Source organism: Carcharhinus amblyrhynchos, chromosome 2 (genome assembly GCF_965287045.1).
Source record: "Carcharhinus amblyrhynchos chromosome 2, sCarAmb.v2.hapA, whole genome shotgun sequence".
NCBI classification, from domain to species: domain Eukaryota; kingdom Metazoa; phylum Chordata; class Chondrichthyes; order Carcharhiniformes; family Carcharhinidae; genus Carcharhinus; species Carcharhinus amblyrhynchos.
Genome location: NC_137325.1, coordinates 69,035,909 through 69,059,485, shown reverse-complemented (window position 1 = coordinate 69,059,485; position 23,577 = coordinate 69,035,909). Strand labels below are relative to the sequence as shown.

The 23,577-nt window shown below is 39.6% G+C and overlaps 1 protein-coding gene across 2 annotated transcripts in view; it reads right to left on the bottom strand.

Moving 5' to 3' along the window:
* Nucleotides 1-19,202, bottom strand: part of snx13 (sorting nexin 13) — a 172,340-nt gene extending 153,138 nt beyond the window's left edge. Inside the window, exon 1 of one of the 2 annotated variants that reach the window (XM_080207214.1) lies at nt 19,102-19,202. In XM_080207214.1, coding sequence (XP_080063340.1) covers nt 19,102-19,161 — 60 coding nt within the window. In that variant the 5' untranslated portion in view covers nt 19,162-19,202. Of the gene's footprint in view, nt 1-4,083; nt 4,341-19,101 lie in introns of those variants that run through there. The other variant, XM_080207234.1, reaches the window with a different exon arrangement.
* Nucleotides 19,203-23,577: the final 4,375 nt, after the last annotated feature.

Below are 23,577 nucleotides of genomic sequence, written 5' to 3'. Positions count from 1 at the left end.
AGTTTTTCGCCCTGCAAGTAATAGTCCTTCCTACCAAAGTGGACCACCTCACACTTGCCAACATTAAATTCCATTTGCCATTTCCTGGCCCATTCGCCCAGCCTATCTAGATCCTTCTGCAGACTCTCCACACCCTCCGCACAATTTGCCGTTCCCCCAATCTTGGTGTCATCAGCAAATTTCGACATCTACACTCGGTTCCCTCCTCCAGATCATCTATATAAACGGTAAAAAGCTGAGGCCCCAGCACCGACCCCTGGGGCACTCCACTAGTCACCATCCGCCAATCCAAATAGCACCCGTTGACCCCCACTCTCTGCCTCCTATTTGACAACCAAAAGCAAAGGAGTAAAACATGGTCACTGTCAGGTGAAAACTTTCCAAGGCTTGTTTATAAATGTAGAAGAAAGCACTGGAATTTTGATTAGTCAACAGCATTAGAGACTTTCTTTAGGGGTCCATATAAAACTTACTTTCACAGCATTCTTTACAAATTTCCAGATACTGGAAAAAGCTGTACCCTATCAAAAATAACACAGAACTGAACTTTCTCAACCATATCAAAAATACATCAATAGGATAGGAAGTTATTATCAAACATAAAATAGTTTCAAATTGCAAAATTTGATTAATCTCAATTCTGTACAAATCATACCAAAATGCATTGGGGGTGGATCACACAGCACCTAAAGCAAAGAAAGGTTTGAGTTGCAACAATTTTTATACACCATATCCAATCTCATGGTTGGAGAAGCATATGAAAAACAGAAATTCAAACCCATTAACTTCCAACAACATATCCCCTCCATCACAAAGAGGTTGTATGTAAATCTGTAGTATTAACATCCTACCTCTCCATCAGCCCAGTTGCTAAAGAAACCCTTGTCCCTGTTTATCATTTCCAGATGTTACTATTCCAAAGCTCTCTTGGACAGACATTTCTCATTATTAAAACTTGAGTTCATCCATAACTCCACTGTCTATATTTAATCCTGCGCCAAGTCCCATTTACCCATCATCCTTATGCTTCCTGACCGCCATTGCTCCTAGTCTATCAATACCACAAGTTCAAAATTTTCTTCTTTGTTTAAAGGATTCTGTGGCCTTATCCTTAGCACACCTAAAAACCTCCAAAAATCCTGATTCCCTCCAACCTAGTACATCCACCACTCCATTTGCCCTGCTACTGGTGGCCGTACCTTCAAAGATCTCTCTCCAAACCACATGACCTCTTGCTCCTTCGTAAAGATGCTCTTCTAAATTGACCCAAGTTTTTATTCACTTATAATGTTTCCCTCCTTGGTCTGATGATCAATTTTGGGCAGTTTGGGATGTTTTTCAACAGTAAAAGGATACCAGACAAACATGCATGTACAAATACACACAAAAGATCATAAAAACCACGTGTTGGGAAGTATCAGCTCTTTAAGCCTCTTCTACCATTCAATAAGATCATGGCTTAAATTCCACTTTCATATCTACCCCCAAAACCCTTGTCAATCAAAAAATCTAAGCCTTGAATACATATTCAATGATCCAGTCTCTAAGACTCTCTCGGGAAGAGAATTTCACCTTCTGGGGGAAAGAATTCAGTCTTTAATGGGAGATCCCTAATTTTTCAACTGTGCCCCTTCTCCCTTAATTCTAGACTACCACAAGGTGACACATTTCACGATAACCACGCTCACACATTTAAATACAATCACCTCTTTCTTCAGTAGGGAATTCCAGTAGGGAAATGTTCCCTCATAAGATAACACCTCTCAATCTCATGAATCAGTCAAATTAATCTCCTCTGGACAATTTCTAACTGTACCAAAATTGCACACACTACTCCAAATGCTGTCTCACTAAGACTCATTACAGTTACACTAACACTTGATTCCCATTGCAATAGACACCAGCATTCAATTTGCTCGTCTGATCGCTTGCTGTACCTGCACACTTTTTTTTGTGATTCATGTGCCAGGACAACCAGATCCCAAGGTTCTGCACTCTCTCTTCAAAATATACTACTTTTCTATACTCACCACCAAAAGGGAAGAGGTCCCACGTTATACTCCATCTGATAATTTTTTGCCCATTCAGTTAACCTATATCCCTCTATATGATCTCTTGACAACTTCTTTTTCTATCCAGCTTTCTATCATCAGAAAATTTATACACCAAAAATGTGATCTCTGTATTCAAGTCATTGAAAGAGACTACAAAAAGTTGAGGGCTCAATAGTTATCCATACTCCATTTGTTACAGTCTACCAACAAAGAAGTGACCCATTTATCCCTAATCTCTGCTTCTTGTTAGTTGGCCAATTCTTTATCGATGGTAATATGTTAACCCCTAAACTATGAGCAACCTAGGTGGTATGGCCACCTAGGTGGTATGGCCTTTTGGAACTTCAAATGCACCACATCTACAAGTTCCTCTTTATCCACCCCACTTGTTACTTCCTCAAAGAACTTTAATAAATTGGTTAAACATGATTTCCTCTTCACAGAACCATGTTGACCCTGCCAGATTATATTATGATTTTCTAAACGTTATGCTATTGCCTCCTTAACACTCGTAACATTTTTCTCACAGATGTTAGGTTAACTTCCCAAAGTTTCATACTTTCTGTCTCCCTCGTTTCTTGAATAGAGGTGTTACATACACCATTTTCCAATCTGCAGGGTCCTTTTCAGAATCTAGGATATTTTGAAGACCATATCTATTATCTCAAAAGCCAATTATTTTAAAACCCTCAAAATCAAGCCATCAGGTCCAGGGGCCTTGTCAGTCTTCAGTTCTAATAACTTTCCATATATAAACCTGTTAGTCAATGATCTCCCACTTAAACAGCAAAAAGCACAATAAGAAATACTGTAACATGTAGTTTGCTTTACATGAGAAATAAGACCAATAACATTTTGTTAAATTTTTCCAAGTAGAAACCTACATCAATGCTTTACAAAAAGAATTAGACAGCAACAATAAACGTGACAGACAAAAGATCAACAATTTATCAAACCAAACTCATCATACATTAATTTTGTACAGTTATGTGGAAAATCTGAAACAATCATATTTCACACGCATATACCCTTATGTCATGTGAACGGTATCTCATTTCTTCAGACAGATTTACCCCTTAACCACAATGACAAATAAGTCCACTTGGCTATTTTGGAATCATTAAATTAATATATAGAATCACAGGTCAATATACAAGCAAAGAAGTCAGTTTTGATACCAACCAATACAGTCCCTACACACCATTAATAGAGATGGAAAAATAATGCCCCATGAAGCACAAATTATTCATTTTGGTCAAGGAAATGGCATTAAAATAACACGGACATTCATTTAACCAGTGTGGTCGGATGTGAGGGCCAATGCCCAGATTACGAAATCGCAAGAATAGATTCTTCTAGAAAGAGAGACAGATATTCGTTCAACTGACCTTGGCAATAACCTTAAAATCCATCAGATACAACGCAAGGTGGAAAGAAACTCGGAGAAGACACCTGACATGGAAATGACATGAAGCCAAGTGAAGGAAGAGGAGTGAAAAACCAAGGGACGCAATGCGTGACATCTGTCCAAACGTGTCAACTTGTTAAGTGTTTCAGGCCATTAAACAAAATAATCACCTTACTTCACCAAGCTGTAATCTACTGCGACCGTTCGAATACAACTAGGCAACCTGATTCAGGAGACGGGAGATGCCTACAGTGCCCTGAGGCAGCCCGACTGGGAATGCAGCAATAGGTAGCACCGATATGGAGACATGTGGAGTTGCCGATACTGCAGGTACCCCCACTCCTCTCACACCCCAACCCCCGCCTCCATTTGATGGGCGTGGCGGACGACTGCAGACAATGGAGGACGACCTCGCTCGCGCGCACCCACCCTCGTGACTGATTGTGATGTACCGAGCACTAACGGCCCCGGGAGGCGGTGGTGAAACGTCAACATCGGTACTAACCTCCCGGGGGGGCACAAACAGGCAACTACCAGCGGCCCCATACAAACATCCCGCCCCTTTATCATCCCGCACCCGACCCGCCACGCCACTTCTTCCTTCCTTCCCTCTTTTCTCACCTCTTGGCTCATCCTTCCCACACCGAGCTGTCAGCCGGCCGTGCAGCAGCACATCCTCGTTGTCTGGCTGACTGGCTCCGAAGATGGTGAGTCGGGGGGAGGGAGGGGCGGCGGCGATAAACAAATAGATCGGCAGCCCCGGCCCCCCCAGCGATCGCGTCACTCGCAGGGCACCCTGGCTCTGTGTTTTAATTTTGACCGTTACTCTTTCCGGAACAGCCGCACCGCCGCCATCTTAGCGCCGCTGACGTTTTTTTTAAACTACTGACCGCGGGATGGCTTTCTGATTGGCAGAGGCTGTGCCGGCCCAGGCTGACGTCCATTTCGTGATCGTGACGGAGCAACCGTCGACTAACCCCGCCCACTGCAGAGCGCGCTGCCCGAGGAGACCAGAGTGGAGCTTGTGGGGGAAAGTACGTTGAGAGAAGGTGGCTGTCCTGAGCTGGAGCAAGAGCTACAATTTCTCCTTCCATTCGAAGTCCAGCTGTTTAACTAAGTTTTAGATTATTCGTGTCACAAGTAGGCTTATGTTAACACTGCAGTGAAGTTACTGTGAAAATCCCCCTAGTCACCACGTTCTGTGGTACCCCGGTTTGGGTACGCTGAGGGAGAATTCAGCATAGCCAATGCACTTAACCAGCACTTTTCGACTGTGGGAGCCTGGGACGCATGGAGGACACCAACACGGGAAGAATGTGCAGGCTGTGCACGCATCGTGCTAACCACTGTGCTGAGAAGCTGGCTGTTGCTTCTTATGATTTAAGTTGATGTCAAGAACAACATTTCCTCCATCCGTTCAAAGCAAAGCTGTTTAAATAGCGGGAAACCAATGTCATTTTAAAGGAATGCTTACATATTTGCTGATTCTCCACTGCTAAATCTGTGCCTCAGGTTGTTAATATAATTCGTTTCTGATTCGGTTGAAGCTTGACAGCATCAACCAATAGTTATATGAGGCTGTCAACAATCAATTATTCCATAATTACTTTCCTTTGCTGCTCAGGAATTTGAACCTTAGAACTTTAAGATCAGTTGTTGGTTTTGTATTGTAGGCGTGATTGTATAGTGGTTACAAACACAGAATGTTGCTTAGCTGCAGCTTTTATTTTCCTGAAACTTGCTAGAAAATTGTTAGCTGTCTTATGTGAGGATTTATTCTGTTCAAGACTTTTTTTTTTATTTCAATTGCACTTAGAGACGAGAGCCTAGAGTAGTTCTTAAAGGAAGATTTGACAAAAGGTGTTGAAAATTATGAAGGGTCAGCTTGTCTCTTTAAGGCAGGGTTTTCTAAATCTTTCCAGCTATGGAAATCCTCTTATCACCTCAAGAACATCAAGGAACCCCAAACATTCCTATTCTGTGAAATAGGTGCAAACACAAAAATATATACGAACTGTTTTTCTAGCTATATGTATTGAACTATACTCACCAGCTACATGTTATGCACATATCTATGGTCCCCTCACATTGCATCGCTCACAGTCTATCTTACGGGAAAAAGAGCTTCTGAGGAATCTCTGGATGCTTCTCTCAGAACCTTGGCATTCTATGGAACTTAGTTGGGAACCCTTGATTTAAGGTCAAATGAAGAGGATCATGTGACTTGTTCTGAAGTGCTTGACAGAAAGCCTGGATGGCTTGATTGTTAAAAGATTGAAAGAGGCCCAGATTCAATTGCTGGGAAGAAGGGACTGTAAGGTGTTTGCACTTGGAGACAACAGCAACGGTCTGTGTGCTAACAGTGTATGGATTGTAAGCCTCAAGTCCCAGAAAATTGGTGAAAATTTTGGGTTGTAGACAATTGTGTCTTAAACTGATCATTTAGTTCCAAAATGAAAGAGTTGGTTTCTCAAGGAAAGGTAATAGGCATTTCTACCTGGAGATAAGACCCATGTGATTCATGTTGCCATGTAAATAGGCTTGAAGAGAGTAAGTGTTTCTAAGATATCACTGAAAACTCACATGCAGTCAGTCTATGAAGATCCTGGGAGAAGGAGAACAGCTAGAGGCAGCGAAAAGATGTATGGTTCACTGTGCAAGAATGTAAGTGGGGGTTTGCATGGAGAAGACCAAATTTGTGAAGAGTTAAAACAAGGCTGGACGATTTGCCTATCTTTAGCTTGAGGTAAAAGTCTCCAGGAAAACATGCACCATAAAAGTTTCCAGACTAGGAAAGACAAAGGTTGGAAGTAAACTCTGAGGAGCTAAGAACTACTGTAGATTGATTCTGGAAGAATTGATTGTCGACTGAAAGGACAGCGTAAAGTGTACTTGTGTATTTTTTCAGTTATGCCAAAGGTAAAAAGGTTATGACTTAAAGTATGAGTTGTCTCAAATAGTGTTCAGTCAAATGTGCTTTGAATTTTGTGTTGCAGTAGAAATCTTACAATATGAAATTTTGGTATGTCATGCCCTCAGCTACTAACTGGAAGTTTAAATTTCTTTTTAAAAGCTATCAGTCTTTACAGAAATCGTAAGTGTAAATTGGGGAAAAGCTGTGCCAGAAGGCTCAGTAACCAGAGGGGACAGACTTAAGATAAGTGGCAAAAGAATTAGAGGGCAAGATAAGATTTTTTTGTTTGTGGTGAGTTGTTAGGATCTAGAATGCGTTGCCTGAAAGAGTGGTGGAACCTGATTCAGTAATAAACCCAGGCATACCTAAAAATGGATGTTAACCTGGGGAAGCTACAACACACACTGGTACACGAGTAGTCCTCTGCAGCATGCATGCAAGCAATCTTATGTCCAAATGATCAGGATTAAGCTCTGCAGTCTTGCCATATCAGTTGTGACTGCTGTAGTATGTCAGTCTCTGATTGTATAAGGAATTAATTTCCAACTGTACTTTTAAAATCCCAACTATCTAGCCTTTGGCTCTCCACTCACCACAAAAATTCCACAGCTGCTGATTTGTTCAACCACATCTTCACCTTTTGCTGCCTTGGTCCTCATTAAAATCGTTACTATCTCTCACTCTGGTCGTTATCCTGATAAAACATCCATCTTTGTTCCCTCAAGTGTTGCAAACTTAGGGATCAGTTGTCATTCACTGTCAGAGCTGGCTGGACCAGATAAAAGGTTTTGTGTCCTGCTGCTAGAGCTACTCAGTATTCCAGGATCATCCTGGACTTTTAAAATTTATTTTTGGGATGTGTGTGTCTGTGGCAAGGTCAGCATTTGTTGCACTTGCACTGAGTAGTGAACCAGGTCATTTAAGATGACAGTTAACAGTCACATTACTGTGGATCTGGAGATTCATGTAGGCCAGGCCAGACCAGGCAGATGAAGTACAATGTTAGCAAGTGTAAGGTTATCCACTTTGGCAGAAATAATAGTACGACGGATTACTATTTAAAGGGCGAAAAGCTGCAGCGTGTGACAGAGGGCTGGGGGTCCTTGTGCATGAGTCACAAAAACCCAGTCTGCAGCTGCAGCAGGTGATCAAGAAGGCGAATGGAATGCTGGCCTTCATAGCGAGGGGGATAGAATATAAAAGCAGGGAGGTCTTGCTGCAACTGTACAGGGCACTGGTGAGGCCGCAGCTGGAGTACTGTGGTACTGTGTGCAGTTTTGGTCGCCGCACTTACGCAAGGATATTTTGGCCTTGGAGGGAGTGCAGAGGAGGTTCACTAAGCTGATACTAGAGATGAGGGGGTTGGACTATGAAGAGAGACTAAATAGACTGGGTTTGTACTTGTTGGAGTTTAGAAGCATGAGGGGGGATCTTATAGAGACGTATAAGATAATGAAGGGGATGGATAGGGTAGAGGTAGAGGTTCTTCCCGCTCAAAGGATAGCAGGACTAGAGGGCACAGCCTGAAAATGAGGGGGGGGTCAGTTTAGAACGGAGTTGAGGAGGAACTTCTTCACTCAAAGGGTGGTGAATCTCTGGAATTCTATGCCCGTTGAAGTGGTGGGGGCTACCTTGCTAAATATATTTAAGATGCGGGTAGATTGGTTTTTGATAGACAAGGGAATTAAGGGTTATGGGGAGAGAGCGGGAATGTGGAACTGATCCACTTCAGATCAGCCATGATCTTATTGAATGGCGGGGCAGGCTCGAAGGGCTAGATGGCCTACTCCTCCTATTTCTTATGTAAAGATGGCAGATTATTTTCCTTAAAGAAAATTAGTGAATCAGATGGATTTTGTTTTGTTTTCAAATAACAATTGATAATTTTGTGGTTACCATGACTGAGACTAAATTCTTGACTTTTTTTAAAAGATTATTGAGTTATAAATGCCACCAGCTGGGTGTTGTGGGATTTGAACCTATGTCCCCAGAGCATTAGCCTGGACAGCTGGATTACTAGTCCAGTGACATTACAACAACACCACTATCATCCCCATATTGCAAAAATAATCCCTGATTCCTTTTCTCTAAAGCAAATCATGTTCTTTAATCCTGTTCCATGTCTTAGTATGGTGGCACAGTGGTCAGCACTGCTGCCTCACAGTGTCAGGGACCCACGTTTGATTCCTGGCTTGAGTCACTGTGTAGAGTCTCCCCATGTCTGCATGGCTTTTCTAACAGTGCTCTGGTTTCCTCCCACAGTCTGAAAGACGTGCTGGTGAGGTGCGTGCTAAATTTTCCCTCGGTGTATTTGTACGCAAACAGGTGCTGGGGATCTTTGCAGTAACTTCATTGTAGTGTTAATGTAAGCCTACTTGTGACACTGATGAATAAACTTTAATGAATGTTCCCCCCAAACACATCAATAAGTGGGAGGAAATCATGGACATTATCATTAAGACCAAGACCATCCAATCAGTTGACTACTGTTTCCCTTATTTCCACTAACCCACCAGAACAAACTTCCTCTAAATTTTCCTCATGCTCTATCCCTGAACTTGTATCTTTCTCTAATCTCCTTTTTCATCTCATTCTTTCTCCGTGCTTTTCCATGTGACCCACCTCCTGCTCCCTCAACCATAATCTCACTAAACTGCTGACCACTCAACATCATCTGCTTGTCTCTTTATTTGTTCTCTCGCAAACTTGCCTCTCAAAGAAACCCTTTACATCCTTTCTTTGCACACCACCACCCTATCTCCAACATCCCTTTCCTCTGAGCATCCTTGAACATGTTTTCACCTCTCAAATCCATTCCCATTTTACCTGGAACTTCATGTTTGCATACTTCAAATCAATATTTTGCCTCTGCCAAAGTACCAAAATAGCTTTTATCAAAGTTACGAATGACAACCTAAGTGATTAACAAAGTTAAACAATTCCTACTTGTCCTTCTTGATCTGTCTGCATCCTTTGACATGGTTGGCCATACCATCCTTCTCCAATGTGTCTCGGCTCCAGTTCAACTGGGTGGGACTACACTCATCTAGTTCCATTTTTATCTGTGTAATCATAGTCAGAATATCGCTCATGATGGCTCTTTCCCTGTTCATGCAGCATTACTTCTGGTGCCATTTGGCAACATCATCCAAAACTGAAACGTTAGTTTTCACATGTACAATGATAATGTTCAGCTCTACCTCGTCACTGCTTTTCTTAACTCCTCTGCTGTTGTTAAATTATCAGCCTGCTAATCAGGAGCTGATGAACAGAAATTCCCTCCAATGAAGTATTGGAAAGACTGAACTTGTTCTTTTTGATCCCTGTTCCAAGCACTGCATCCCAGCTACCAACTTCATTACTCCCCCTGGTACTGTCCTGGACTAACCCAATCTGTTTGCAATGCCAGTGTTACACTTCACTGAGCTTCTGAACGCAGATCTTCGCTGAAGTGGTATATAGAAATGCATCATAGGAACAGCAAGGCTTGGATAAGTTTGAGATATAAAATTTAAAGATGTCTGCAGTCTTAAAAAACAAAATTAGAACGAACATGACCTTTTGGCCAGGCCAGATAGTTGATGACCAGCCAATAGGTCAGTCCACAATAAGCTAAAGGAATGTAACCTGTGGGTCAGAATATGATAAGTTAACGTTTATTTATTTATCACAAGTAGGCTTACATTAACACTGCAATGAAGTTATTGTGAAAATCCCCTAGTTGCCACACTCAGGCATCTGTTCAGCTACACAAGGTAGAATGTAGCGTGACCAATGCACCTAACCTGTATGTTTTTCGGACTGCAGGAGGAAACCAGAGCACCTAGAGGAAATCCACACAGACAATGATCCAAGTTGGAAATCAAACATAGGTCCCTGGCACTGAGAAATGGTAGTGCTAACAGTTGTGTCATTGTGCTGCCTATGATGAATGAACTATGAATTATGCTGTAGTAAACTGAATTGCTTAACTTCAGATGATGACACAGCAGCAAAGTATCAGAATAGAGAAGCATGTTTTTGGAATAAACTGTGGACGTTGTTTGTACTGGGTCTGTATTCGTTGGCGTTTAGAAGGATGAGGGGGGATCTTATGGAGACGTATAAGATAATGAAGGGGATGGATAGGGTAGAGGTAGAGAGATTCTTCCCGCTTAGAAAGGATAGGAGGACTATAGGGCATAGCCTCAAGATAAGGGGGGGGGGGGGGGGGGGGTGGTGGGGGGGGGGAGCAGTTTAGATCAGAGTTGAGGAGGGACTTCTTCACTCAAAGGGTGGTGAATCTCTGGAATTCTCTGCCTGTTGAAGTGGTGGAGGCTACCTTGCTAAATATATTTAAGTCACGGGTAGGTAGGTTTTTGATAGACAAAGGAATTAAGGGTTATGGGGAGAAAGCGGGAAAGTGGAACTGATCCACTTCAGATCAGCCATGATCTTATTGAATTGCGGGGTAGGCTCAAAGGGCTAGATGGCCTACTCCTGCTCCTATTTCTTATGTTCTTAAAGTTCAGATCATTTTGTGATTATTTTCCAAATTCCTCTGTAATGCAGATGTAATGAACAAATGATTTTATGTTTATGCTGGAAACTAATTTGCAATTACAGATGTAATGTTGAGAGTTAATAATGAGGTATCCCAAAATGGTATAAATAATGTGAAAAACTAACTTCAAATTGCCTTTTAGAGCACTCTGGAGCATTTCCTCTGTATGCACACTTGTACTGATTTAAACTGCTGCTTGTCTTTCCCTGCAACTGACTCTGTCTTGTGTTTTTTTTTAAGATACTTCACAACATTTGCTATCACTAAGACTAGCTTTTTCCATCTTACTAACATTGTCTGATCTTTTTCCCCTGCCTCAGTTCATTTGCCAGTGAAATCATGCCTCTGTTTTCTATAAACTTGATACTTTTTTTCAGCCTTATTGGTGCCTTGCTCTGGAGTTATAATCTTGTGCCAAGTTTTCTCCATTTAAAAATCTGAACAGCAAACATTGGCCTAATAATATGGATTGCCCATTCTCAGCAAGCACTCCTTACTGCTCCAACAGAAAATTTGCACCTACCACAGCTGCTATCCTTCAGGCCTCTAAATGATTTGCTAATGTGTACCAAACTGTAAATCAAACTGTACAGTAGGTTTTATACCCTAGCAACTGTTCAAAGTAATTTAGTATAGAATGTTACACTTAAAAATTCCATTTGCCTTAGAGATTTATTTTTATTGGGGAAAAGATAGTGTTTAAATCCAAATACTTTAAATAAACATATTGTCAAAATGAACCACACATGGAAGGTATTTTTTCATCTTAATGAATGATACAGGAACTTTTCTGTGTATTTCTTTAGTTCTTTTTCAATAATCTCAGGAGGAATTTTACAGCCCTTCCTGCCAGCGGGATCTGCTGGTCCTGTCGAAGTCAATGGAATTTTGAACAGCTCACCACATTTTCGGGCTCTGTCCCCACTGACAGGATCGTAACATTCTGCTATTTATATTAGGAACTTCTTGTTTTGAAAATGTACCAAGATTGGAATGTCAAAAATGATGCAAGGTGTTTGAGTATTTTTAATATTAACCTTGAATGTCATTTTTGATTATATAAATCCCCGTGCTGTTTTAATCTGTTGCTATATTTACATTGCACATCGTTCTCTTTGAAGAACAATGTACAGTTATTAAATACAATTTTTTCACCGCTCCAAGCAGAAAGCAACATGTGAGTCAAGAAAGGATTATTATACTTTAATCAAGAAAAAAATGATCATTTTTGTTTAGTTGACAATTTTACAGATTTGAGGGAGCAAGATATATGGCACAAAATTTGAATGCATAGTGCCCATCTTTGGGGCACTACCATTTGTGGCCTTAATGATCCAAAATGGTGGCTTTGAAATGCTTGCACTTCTGATGCAAGTCACACTAGATTTTATGTTGGTGAGGGCATTAACCCACGCTCAGTGAGCATCTGTTGAAAGTATGCAGAGTAGACAAATTATGATGTCAGTTAACTTGTAAAGCTGATTTGACAGCAGCACTGCCATCCTGGAGCTCAGTACTTCAGTTAATGCTAATCACTATGACTAAGCATGTATTCAGTAGCAAGAAGGTTCCCCTCACCTCACCTCCCCAGACCACCGGTACTATTTATAGGGATCATCAAATACTTTCAGATTAGTTGCTGATTGATCTCCAGTGGTTGCTACTACAATTAGATAGGCCTTTGATACTTTCTGAACGTTTTTTAAATAATTGAACCTACCAGATATAACTGGTATCGACTAGTATAACAGGTGTTATGAACAACATGTTTTTAAAGTTGAATATTTACTCGGTAAGGTAAAATATGTTCCAAATCATTTAGTTTTTTTTGTGGACTTTGGTGCTGGGAAGCCCAGATAGACTCCTGACCAAAGGGGCTGTGCTTTTGGGCTTGTTTGCATAAATATATTTTAATGTAGGTTTTACAACCCCTGAAAGTGAAGAGATGTTTAAAAGTTCAGTAATTCTGTGGAAGAAGACCCAAAGTAAAAAAAAAGCTTTGCTGGTATCTAATGGCAGTAAACCAGGGACATAGACACAGTAAAAAGACAGAAGATTGAGTTCAGTGCATGGCAGAGGGTGAAAATAAGGATTTTCAGATTTGTGAAGAAAACATTACAAAGCTATTGGGATAGTAGTTAATTGAATAGGCAAGTTACATAACTTTAAGTGATCAGTTTAGCAAAATTGCGACTGGGCAACAGTTTCAAGCGCAGTTTTGGGTGTCTCAGGGAGGGATATGAATTAGGTGAAACCAGATTAACACACGACTCCACATCTGGGCATACATCTATCTTATCTGGACAGTGAATAAACCCTACTCATAAAATTTGATTGTGTTCTAAATGTTCTCTCCATTAAAAACTCTGCTGATAAAACTTGCATATTCTCAAGGCTTTAGTATTCCCTTAGAATGTGGCTTTGCCCAAATGCCTTTTACCATGATGCCTTGCAGCAAACTGCCTTTAGCAAAAGTGAACAATGATTCTTAAAAATATATTAATACATTGAAAGTATCAGCATATTTGCTTTTAAATCATAATCACTTGTTTAAATATCTTACTGCATTTCATAGGTATGTAAACTGCTTTCTGGTTAGCTAATAAATCTGTTTTAAAGTCATTTAACTTAATGTTGGTAGTTCTATCAGTAACTGAATGTCTAATGGTTTAAAAATCTTACTAACCTATACAGATTTTTTCTTACAACTACAGCCTAAAAATGATACAAATAAAATGGTATTTTTTTCAATGCAATAAAATTGGACACACTAAAGGCTAATATCTGCAAATTATTTGGAAGCTCTATTACAATAATAGGAATGCCTAAATAATCTTGAGGGAAAATGAACTTTGGGGAAAAGACAAGTGACAAACAGTCCAAGTGCAAAGCAAAGTTTTAGAATTTATCGATGAGGTAGAGATAATTCTTCAGATTAATCAAACAAATTCAGAAAAACAAATTCCAAAGGGACTTAAAGATCACTTAAAATACCAGCTGATGAGGAAAGGGCTGTAGTTCCATCAGGTAGTATTTCCATCTGAATGTCGTAACAACATTTTACAAGGGGCTCACGCAATTCCAATGTTAGATCACTTGGGTTATAGGAAAATGCAGGCTAAAATACTCAATCATTTTTTACTGGCTAAGATAGCATAAAGACAAACTTAAATCTTGCTGGACATACTGGCTGGAATTTTCTAGCTGTTCCTACCCTGCCACTGCTGCAAGTGAGAATGCCAAATTTTCATTCACTGCAGTGGGACCTGAGAATCCCTTCAGCGTGAACAAATGGAAAATTCCGTCCTTCCTGTGTCTGGTAGTGCAGAAATCTCATTCATTAATTTAACGTAAACCTTTAATTCTGACACTAGCTTTTGAAGAATCATTTAATAGGATCTTCATAGACCATATAGGAGCCCAAATTAAAACCCAAATTGGGAATCAATATCCTTTAACAATTTGGAATGTTTTGAAAATATTTCCTGAAACGGTGTCTTTGGAAAAAATACAGCAAAAATGATAGTGGAAAAGTTAGTTCAAATTTTCTACAAGATAGGGACTACCTGAAGAAATACAATTGAATGAGAGCTCAAACAAAATATCACAAATGTTCAAAGAAATAATACATAGTATCACAATTTCTGTCTTCAGCTTATCTTCGACAATCATAAACAACATTATTGTTAGCAACATTCTAATGATTAGGATAAAGCAATTCAAATTTTACTGCATGGACATGAGATGAGAGGTTCCCTTAAATTAATTAAGGAAAAAATTATAAACAAAACTCAGCATACGTTTGACAGATTTTTCAAATTTCCAAGGGAGGTTCCAGTGCCTGAGACAAAACAAGATTTTGTGGTATATAAGCATCAGGGGATTCTATTGTCAGATCATTCCAATTTGAGCACTGTAGCAGCTCTCCTGACAGCTCGTTAAAGAAAGGCAAGGAATTTGAGAGGACAAAGGAGTGTCAAAGTGCCTTTGACAGCTTGAAAGCTGGACTGATTACCACACTGGTTTTAGCAGCACCAATTATGATAAGCCATTTAAACTGGTTGTTGGTGCCAGTAATGTAGATGTTTATGCAGTTTTGTTACAGGTCGATGAGATCAAATTCGAAGTAAGTTACTTTTCTTGGAAATTGAGTTCTTGCCAACAGAAGTAGATCTTTTCTAATAAATATTTTTCAATTTTGCTATCTTTGTAAATCTTTTGGCACCACCTTGAGTGCCTCTACTCTTTTTATAGTGCCTTTTTAACTTGGTAAAATGTGCCAAGGTTCATCAGAGGACTGTAACTCAGACAAAAAGCCATCCGACATTAAACCTGTGACTAAATTGCACACCCTTACAAGCTTTATCAAAAAGACAGGTTTTAGAGTATTGAAAAAGAAAAATTTCAGACCTTAGAACCAAAGAAGTTAAAGACATGGCCACTAGTGATGGAACAAGTAAAATTAGGAGATGCGCACAAGACCTTGATGTTGTGGAGTTGCAAAGCTGAAGAAGCTTACAGGGATAGAGCAGAGGAAAGGACGTTAAGTGATTTGAACATGATGGGGAATTGGAAACAAAAGTAGATGAGCAAGTACAGGTGGCAATGGGTGATTGGTAGGATGTAGTGTTAACAGAAATTTGGATAAGCTATAAAGCAAAGTCCTAAGCGTTTGATTTGATCACAAAATGTCAGTTGGTAGTCCAGTGTAGTAGTGAGGAAGTGCAATCACTGTTATAATGTAGGAAGTGTATCAATCTATTGTTCAGCAGAGTCCCACAAATACTGCTATAAAAATGACCTAATATTTTCATGACATTGACAAATAAGTATTGGCCAGAACAAGAGGGAGAATTCCCTTGGTATCCTTTGAAATAGTGCCATGGAATTTTTATTGCATTGGAGAATCATGGGATTCTTTCTTGGGTCATATATAATCTCAAAGCGCACATTGCTAATGTACTTTTTTTTTCTTTTCTGCAATACTGGGGTATCTGTTTGCCCATAGTAGGATAATGAGGTCCAACCTCTATCTGAATGATTCAGCCTCTTATGATGTCATGTGGGAAAATTGCACAGTGACCCTGTCCATCCAGCACCAAATTGATGCCCAAAATGAAAATTAACACAATATCTCAGCTATTTATTTCAGTTGTTTAAGAAGGGTAGCAAGAATAATCCAGATAATTATAGGCCGGTGATGGTAGGGAAATTATTGGAGAAGATTCTTCGAGACAGGATTTACTTCCACTTGGAAATAAGTGGATGTATTAGTGAGAGGCAACATGGTTTTGTGAAGGGGAGGTCATATATCTCAAATTTGATTGGGTTTTTTGAGGAAGTGATGAAAATTATTCATGAGGGTAGGGCAGTGGATATTGTCTACATGGATTTCAGTAAGGCCTTTGACAAGGTCGCTCATGGCAGACTGATACAGAAGGTGAAGTCGCATGGGATCAGAGCTGAGCTGACCAGGTGGATACAAAACTGGCTCGGTCAAAGAAGACCAAGAGTAGTAGTGGAAAGGTGCGCATCTGATTGGAGGGCTGTGACAAGTGGCGTTCCTCAGGGATCAATGCTGGGACCTTTTCTGTTTGTAATATATATAAATGATTTGGAGGAAAATGGAACTAGTTTGATTAGTAAATGTGTGGACGACACAAAGGTTGGTGGATTTGCAGATAGTGATGAGGATACAGCAGGATATGGATCGGTTGGAGACTTGGGCGGAGCAATGGCAAATGGAGTTTAATCTTGACAAATGTGAGATAATGCATTTTGGAAGGCCTAATGCAGATAGGAAATATGCAGTAAATGGCAAATCCCTTAAAAGTATTGATAGGCAAAGAGATCTGGGTGTACAGGTATGCAGGTCACTAAAAGTGGCAACGCAGGTGGAGAAGGTAGTCAAGAAGGCATACAACATGCTTGCCTTCATTGGTGAGGGCATTGACTTTAAAAATTGGCAAGTCCATGTTGCAGCTTTATAGAACCTTAGGCCACAATTGGAATATAGTGTTCAATTCTGGTCGCCACACTACCAGAAGGATGTGGAGGCTTTGGAAAGAGTACAGAAAGGATTTACCAGGATGTTGTTGGTATGAAGGACACTAGCTATGAGGCGAGGTTGGAGAAACTTTGTTTGTTCTCACAGGAGCGACGGAGGTTGAGGGGCGACCAGATAGAAATCTACAAGATTAGGGGTATGGACAGAGTGGATAGTCAGAAGGTGGAAGAGTCAATTACTAGGGGGCACAAGTTTAAGGGGCAAAGTTTAAAGGAGATGTACGAGGCAGATTTTTTACAGAGTAGTGGGTGCCTAGAACTTGTTGCTGTGGGAGGTAGTGGAAGCGGAAATGGGAGTGACTTTTAAGGGGCATCATAACAAATACATGAACAGGATGGGAATAGAGAGATATGGTGCCCGGAAGCGTAGACTTTTAGTTAAGTCAGGCAGCATAGTCAGTGCAGGCTTGGAGGACCGCAGGGCCTGTTCCTGTACTATTAATTTGTTTGTTCTTTGTTCTATGCAGTGATTCATTTGGAATATAAGTAGTCCATTCCATCCTTTTAGCCTGCTTTTCCAATCAATAAGTTCACAGCTGAAACATTGGCAAAAATGAAAGTGCACAGAATTTGAGATGACCTTGTAATATGGGATGTTAACTGGATTAGAGCTGAAAGATAGAAAGTAAACGTAAAGAAAATGCTCTCTGATTAGTGGGTTATGGTGGAATTCCCTATCAATTAGGTGCAAGATGGTATTCCCCAGCAATCCATCCTGGGGTCTTAGTTTTTCACCACATATATATTAATGATTTGAATAAAGGAGTACAAAGGTGTATATCCAAACTTGCAGAGTTCTCTGGCTCTGCTCCATTTGCTCAATTTTGCTCCATATTCCTTGATAACCATACTTTTAAAAATCATTCCATATTGGCCCATCTTAAATTTTAAGATTGTGCCATCTTATTCTCAATTCGGCCAGCAGATGAAATGATTTTTCGATAGCTACCCTCTTGAATCATTTAATTATTATACGACCTTCGATTAGATTGTCCTTCAAATTCCTATACAAAATGGAATAGAAGTCAAATTTATCCAGCCTTATAATTTAATCCTCCAAGCCTGCTATTTTGGTAAACCTGCACAGTTGAGCTTCCAAGACCAATATATATATCCTGATATATTCAGGAAATTTATTCTGAAAACTGAACACAGAACTCCAGAATGTAGCCTTAATGCTCTGTACAATTGAAGCGCAGCTCCTCCCTTTAGTACTGTAAGCTCTAGAATAAAGAGCAATGGTCCATCAGCCATTTAAATTATTTTCTGCATCTCTGAATTAGCTTCTATTGATTTTGTACATGAAGAATTGATATCCCTTTCCTTCAGTATGGTTCCTACCCTTTGCCTATTAAGAAAATATTCTCTTTCGGCTTTCTTGGTTTCACAATGTATGATTGCAGATATTTTCACATTCTGCTTTACAGTAGTTGTGCAGACTCACTTAATCTATCTATATCCCTTGGTAACCTGCTCCCATCTACACAACTTTCAGTGCTCCTTAACCCCGTGTCCATTTGCAAGTTTGGATATACACCTCTGTATTCCTTTATTCAAGTCATTAATACATGTGTGGTGAAAAACTAAGACCTCAGGATGGATTGCTGGGGAGCACCATCTTGGACGTTCCACCATATAATCAGAGTACATTTCCTTAACCTTTACTTTCTGAAATTTGTCTCCAGTCCAGTTAACATCCCATATTACAAGGTCATCTCCAATTCTGTGCACTTCCATTTTTGCCAATGTTCTTGAGTAAAACCTTCTTGGACGCCTTTTGGTCATCTATATAGATAAAATCCACAGACATTTCCCTATTCAGTATGCGAGCGACCTCCAAAATTCAAAGAGATTAGTTAGACGTGACCTATCCTTCAGACATCCATACTGAAGCTGGTAAATGACTGTGTTCTGTCATCAATTTCTAATGGTAGATCAACACTAACTAGTGACAAGTAGCAAGCTGCCTCTGCAATGCTTAATTAAAATGGGCTAAGATCTGTGAGTATGAGTCTTGCATTATAATATGCTTTTCCTTTAAAGATCTATTACATTGTTAGTTTCACTTGTTACCAGTGTAATACATTCAGCACTGTGGTATATAGAAGTTACTCACCCTGAACAGCGATTTGATAGGATCCGATAAATGACGGAAAAGGAATACTAAACCATACATCACTGCTCAGTAACTCCAAACAACAGCTAAGTGCAAACTAATTTTCAGGCTGTAATTTCAAAAATAACATGATTAGGAGAGATTACTAAAATAGGTGGTAGATTTACCTTACGATCCAATGATGTGGCAGATTAGCAGTTTATCTGTACTTGTGATTATGACGTTGCTGGCCAATGTCCCATTTGTGCAACACAATACCTGTCATGGTAAGAAATAACAACAGGTCTGTGCAGACAGACTGCTAAAAGAATTATTGCAAAAGCTATTGCCAATTGAAAAAAAAATCATAACTGAAACTTTTGAACTTTTACTACAGTTCAAAATTGATCCCATGCTCTGTTCTCCTTCTACATTGTCCACTTTACCTTTTAGGGAACAACAGAAAAATAATTTAATGTGCTGTTGCAACCATTCCGTGCAGCACAGCTCCAATAACTTACATAAACAAATCTGTCCTACACTCCATGGTAAAAAGGGAAATGCTGCAAGTGTTCCAAAGAAGAGTCATATGTCTGGAGATTGATGTTCACTTATTAGTTTTAGTTTAGTTTACACACAAATGAAATATGTTAACCCAATATAGTTTTATGCTGAATTCTAGGACACAAGTCAGCTTGACAAGGGACAAAGATATTAAAGCCTTAAGGCACTGATGTAAGACATCAAGGTTGGACAATTACTGGTACAGAACAATTCACCTCCCTAGCAATTAAAATTTAACAGCTCCATTCTTTTAATTCAAAGTCCTATTGTGCAAAGAAAAATAACTATCAAAACATTCAGCCTTGTGCGTTAAATTAGTGCAGTTTAACTTACGATGTTTAAAAGAAGTCACACTATTAACCATCTTTGAGTTTGTAAATTTAGAATTAAGTTCTGTAATTAACTTTTTGTAATTCTGTAGCTCTTTTAAATTTTAACTGTTCATTGAATGTATTATATTGTCTTTAGCACACCAATCATTTTTAAGCATTGATGTATATTTTATATAGACTTGTGTAATTTCTGTAATTTGAACTTGATGTTTACTGATTAGCTAACGTTTAGTTAGCTAATTGAAGCTTATCAACCCAATATCGTTTTGTGCTGAACTCTAGGATACAAGCTCATCTCATATCCCTTGTCGTAACATTAAACTTTACAAGGAACAAAGATAGGATGTCATGGTCAAGTGTGTGTGTATATTTTTCTCCAAGATTCTCTAGCCTCCCTGCGGTATTTTTTCTTGGCAGTGGGTGGCAATGCACTGTCAGTCCTGCCGTTATTAATGGGAATTCCTATTGATTCCACCCCTTGTTTGCGGGAAACAAGTGGCAGGGATGCACCATTGGCGAGATAAGAAGATCTTGTTGGCATGAAATGTTGTAAGATCGTGCCCACTGTGTGAGAGATAGAGGTGAGAGTATGAGTGTAAGTACGTGTGTGAAAGAAAGAGGCGACAGTGTGACTTTGTGAGGGAGAGTTGTGTGTGAAAGAGAGAGCGGTGTGTCTTTGTGTGTGCATGTCTGATATGAGGATCAAGCCCTCCAGCAACGCTCCTAATATATACATTTTGTGAGCAGAAGAAGCAGCAGCATCACTCCTCCCATAAAAAATACTTAAGTATTTGTTGAAGATCAAAATTTTTGAATTATAATAAATGTATACATACAAGAAACAGAAAATACTTTTAGAAATTTGTTTTCGTATGTTTGAAACTATTGCACAAAACTTTTTTTGTGGTTTAACTCTTCAACATAATAAGAATGTTTTTGTTTAAAGGTTCCATCACTACTCTTGGGAGACCAAAAGAATTCCATGGTTGTAAAGTTTAGGAAACGCATAACTTGAAATGATAGACTTTGTCTATTGCCGAGAGAATGGCTAAGATATCATTAACAAATTGTTAAAATGTTTTTATACAAACAGTATTGGAAATAAATTATTGTAATTATTGTCCAAAGCATCATTAGCAAAATTAGAAATAGGTATTTCAGAAAATTGGTTGAAGATAGATGATGGAGCAGAATATCAATGCAAAGATTGTAAGTGTTAAAGAAACTCAAAAGAGAGGAGGTGTAGCACTAATTTGTAAAGATTATCCAGTTGTTCTGTTTATAGATGATGTGACATGGACAACAACCAAATCTATTTGGATAGTATAAATTTAAAATGATGGCTCTAATTTATTCATTTGTTATACACTTCCAGGAAAAGGACTTAATTGAAACAAGATTCTTTGGTCAGAATGTGTTACATGCAGTTGAGCCATGTCTATATAATGGGGTCTTTAACTTTCCTTGTATAAAGTAATGATCTACCCAAGGGCAGATTCTTTGCTCATTTTTCCATGCCTCATCGTCCTGTGTTTTCTTCTTCAATTGCTGACAATAGGCTCCCATTTTCAATAAGTAATATGACTGGGAAAAGAATACATGACATTAAAATAGAAAATGCTGGAAATACTGATCAGGTCAGGCAGCATCTTTGGAGAGCGAAACAAAGTTTGCATTTCATAATTAATCATCATCAATCTGAAAGGTTAACATGGTTTCTCCCAAATGCTGCCAGACATGCTACGCTTATACAGCGTTAACTACTTTTATTTCAACTTTCCAGTATTTGTCGCAATTTGCTTTTATAAAAGACAATAAGTGTTTTCCTACTGTCTTCCTAATGTGTGTGCTTTGAGGAAACACATGTCATCTTCCCAAAGGATCACCCAGCTGTAGGCAGCTGTTGTCTCTTGGGTTTTAGCCCCTCTGCATTCACTAGAAAATCGCTGATTCCCCCACCGGCCTTGAGTTGTAATCCGGAGCATGGGATTCTTATCTCAGCCTGAGAAGACTCAAAAGTGGGTTGGGACATGCACCTGCTGAGGTCTCAAATAACTCTCCTATCCTTTGCTGTGTATGAAATAAGCTAATGATGAATCATTAAGTGCAGTAGATAAATTTGCTGCAGCATTTGTGGACAAAATTAATGATTTTATTTTACCTTTCTAAATAACTACATGGGCAGCATTGCCTACATAATAATTTGATTCTTTCTTCTTGGCTAATGAAAAGCTATTAACAGTTTATTATTTGTTCCTGACTTTAGGACTCATTTCAATAAACTGTTATAAAGACTTGGAAGAAGTTGATTGGACAACCCGAATGAATGGGAAAAATCAATGCTGTATAGAAACGGATGCATTAAGCAAAAGGACACCTTATTAAAAGATATTTTTAGGATCAAGAGAAATTAAAGTGTACATGGCAAAACTTAACCAAATGGTTAACCTTAAGTTTGCAAGTGCAAGCGAGGCTGACACCGAGATTATTTTTACAATTGGTGGAAAAGAATGCAGAAAAATAAATACCTCGCACAATTAGGAAATGAAAACAATTATTAGAGCAATTAAAAGATTAGTGGGTAAGAAGTTTGTTGATAATTGCGGGAGTACTGGAGCAAACCTTTTTAATAATGTTAAGAATCAGAACTAATAGACTTTGTAGGACCAATTAAAAAAAACCTTAAAGGAATCTGAGTGCACAGCTGAGTTGTTCAATTATGTATTTGCATTAGTTTACCCTGCTGTTGAATATACCCAACCAACAAATGTGAACAAAGAAAATTACAGCACGTGAACAGGCCTTTCAGCCCTCCAAGCCTGCCCTGACCATGCTGCCTGACTAAACTAAAACCTCCTAAGCTTCAAAGAACAAAGAAAATTACAGCACACAAACACTATAAATAGAAAAACTTAATATTACAATAGAAGAGAAGGATATTGGGGGAATTTTACCAACATTTTTATAAGTGTTAGGCTCAAACAGAAAATTGGTGTGAAGCTCTCCAGCTCCACTGATCAGATTGTCAAGGCGGATTTTCAGCCTCTTGGTCTTTCAAACAAAAGTGAATGGGCACTGTTTATGCTATTACTCTGGCAGGACAGGGTGTCGTAGAGCCAGCAAAAGCTACTCCACTGAAATCAGGATGCCATTTATAAAGGGGCACTCTCATCAGAACACAAAGTTAGCTCCACTCCCACCTCCCCACCATTTGAGGTATCAGGGGCTCTACTTCGCTTCCACCCCCCCCCCCGCCCCCACAACAATATTCGGCGACATTCCTATTCCCATATCTCCTCACGATCATACTACGATCATCAGTGGCATCCCTGTTCCCCTACCCTGATCATAGCCAGCATCCCCAATCCCCTCAATGTTAGTGCTCTCTCTGCCATCACACTCAAATGAACGTCTCCCCCACCCTTCCAGACAGGGATCTCACGAGCGCCTGCTCCTGGCACTAGCCCTTGGCTACCGTTGCCAGGGCTAGGGCAATGACCAGCAATTTTCTACCACCCTGGAAGCTATACTTAGCTTTGCGCCCCCAAACAGATTCTCAGGACTGTCTCTCATTTGACTAAACCTGTTGTAAACTTTGCTA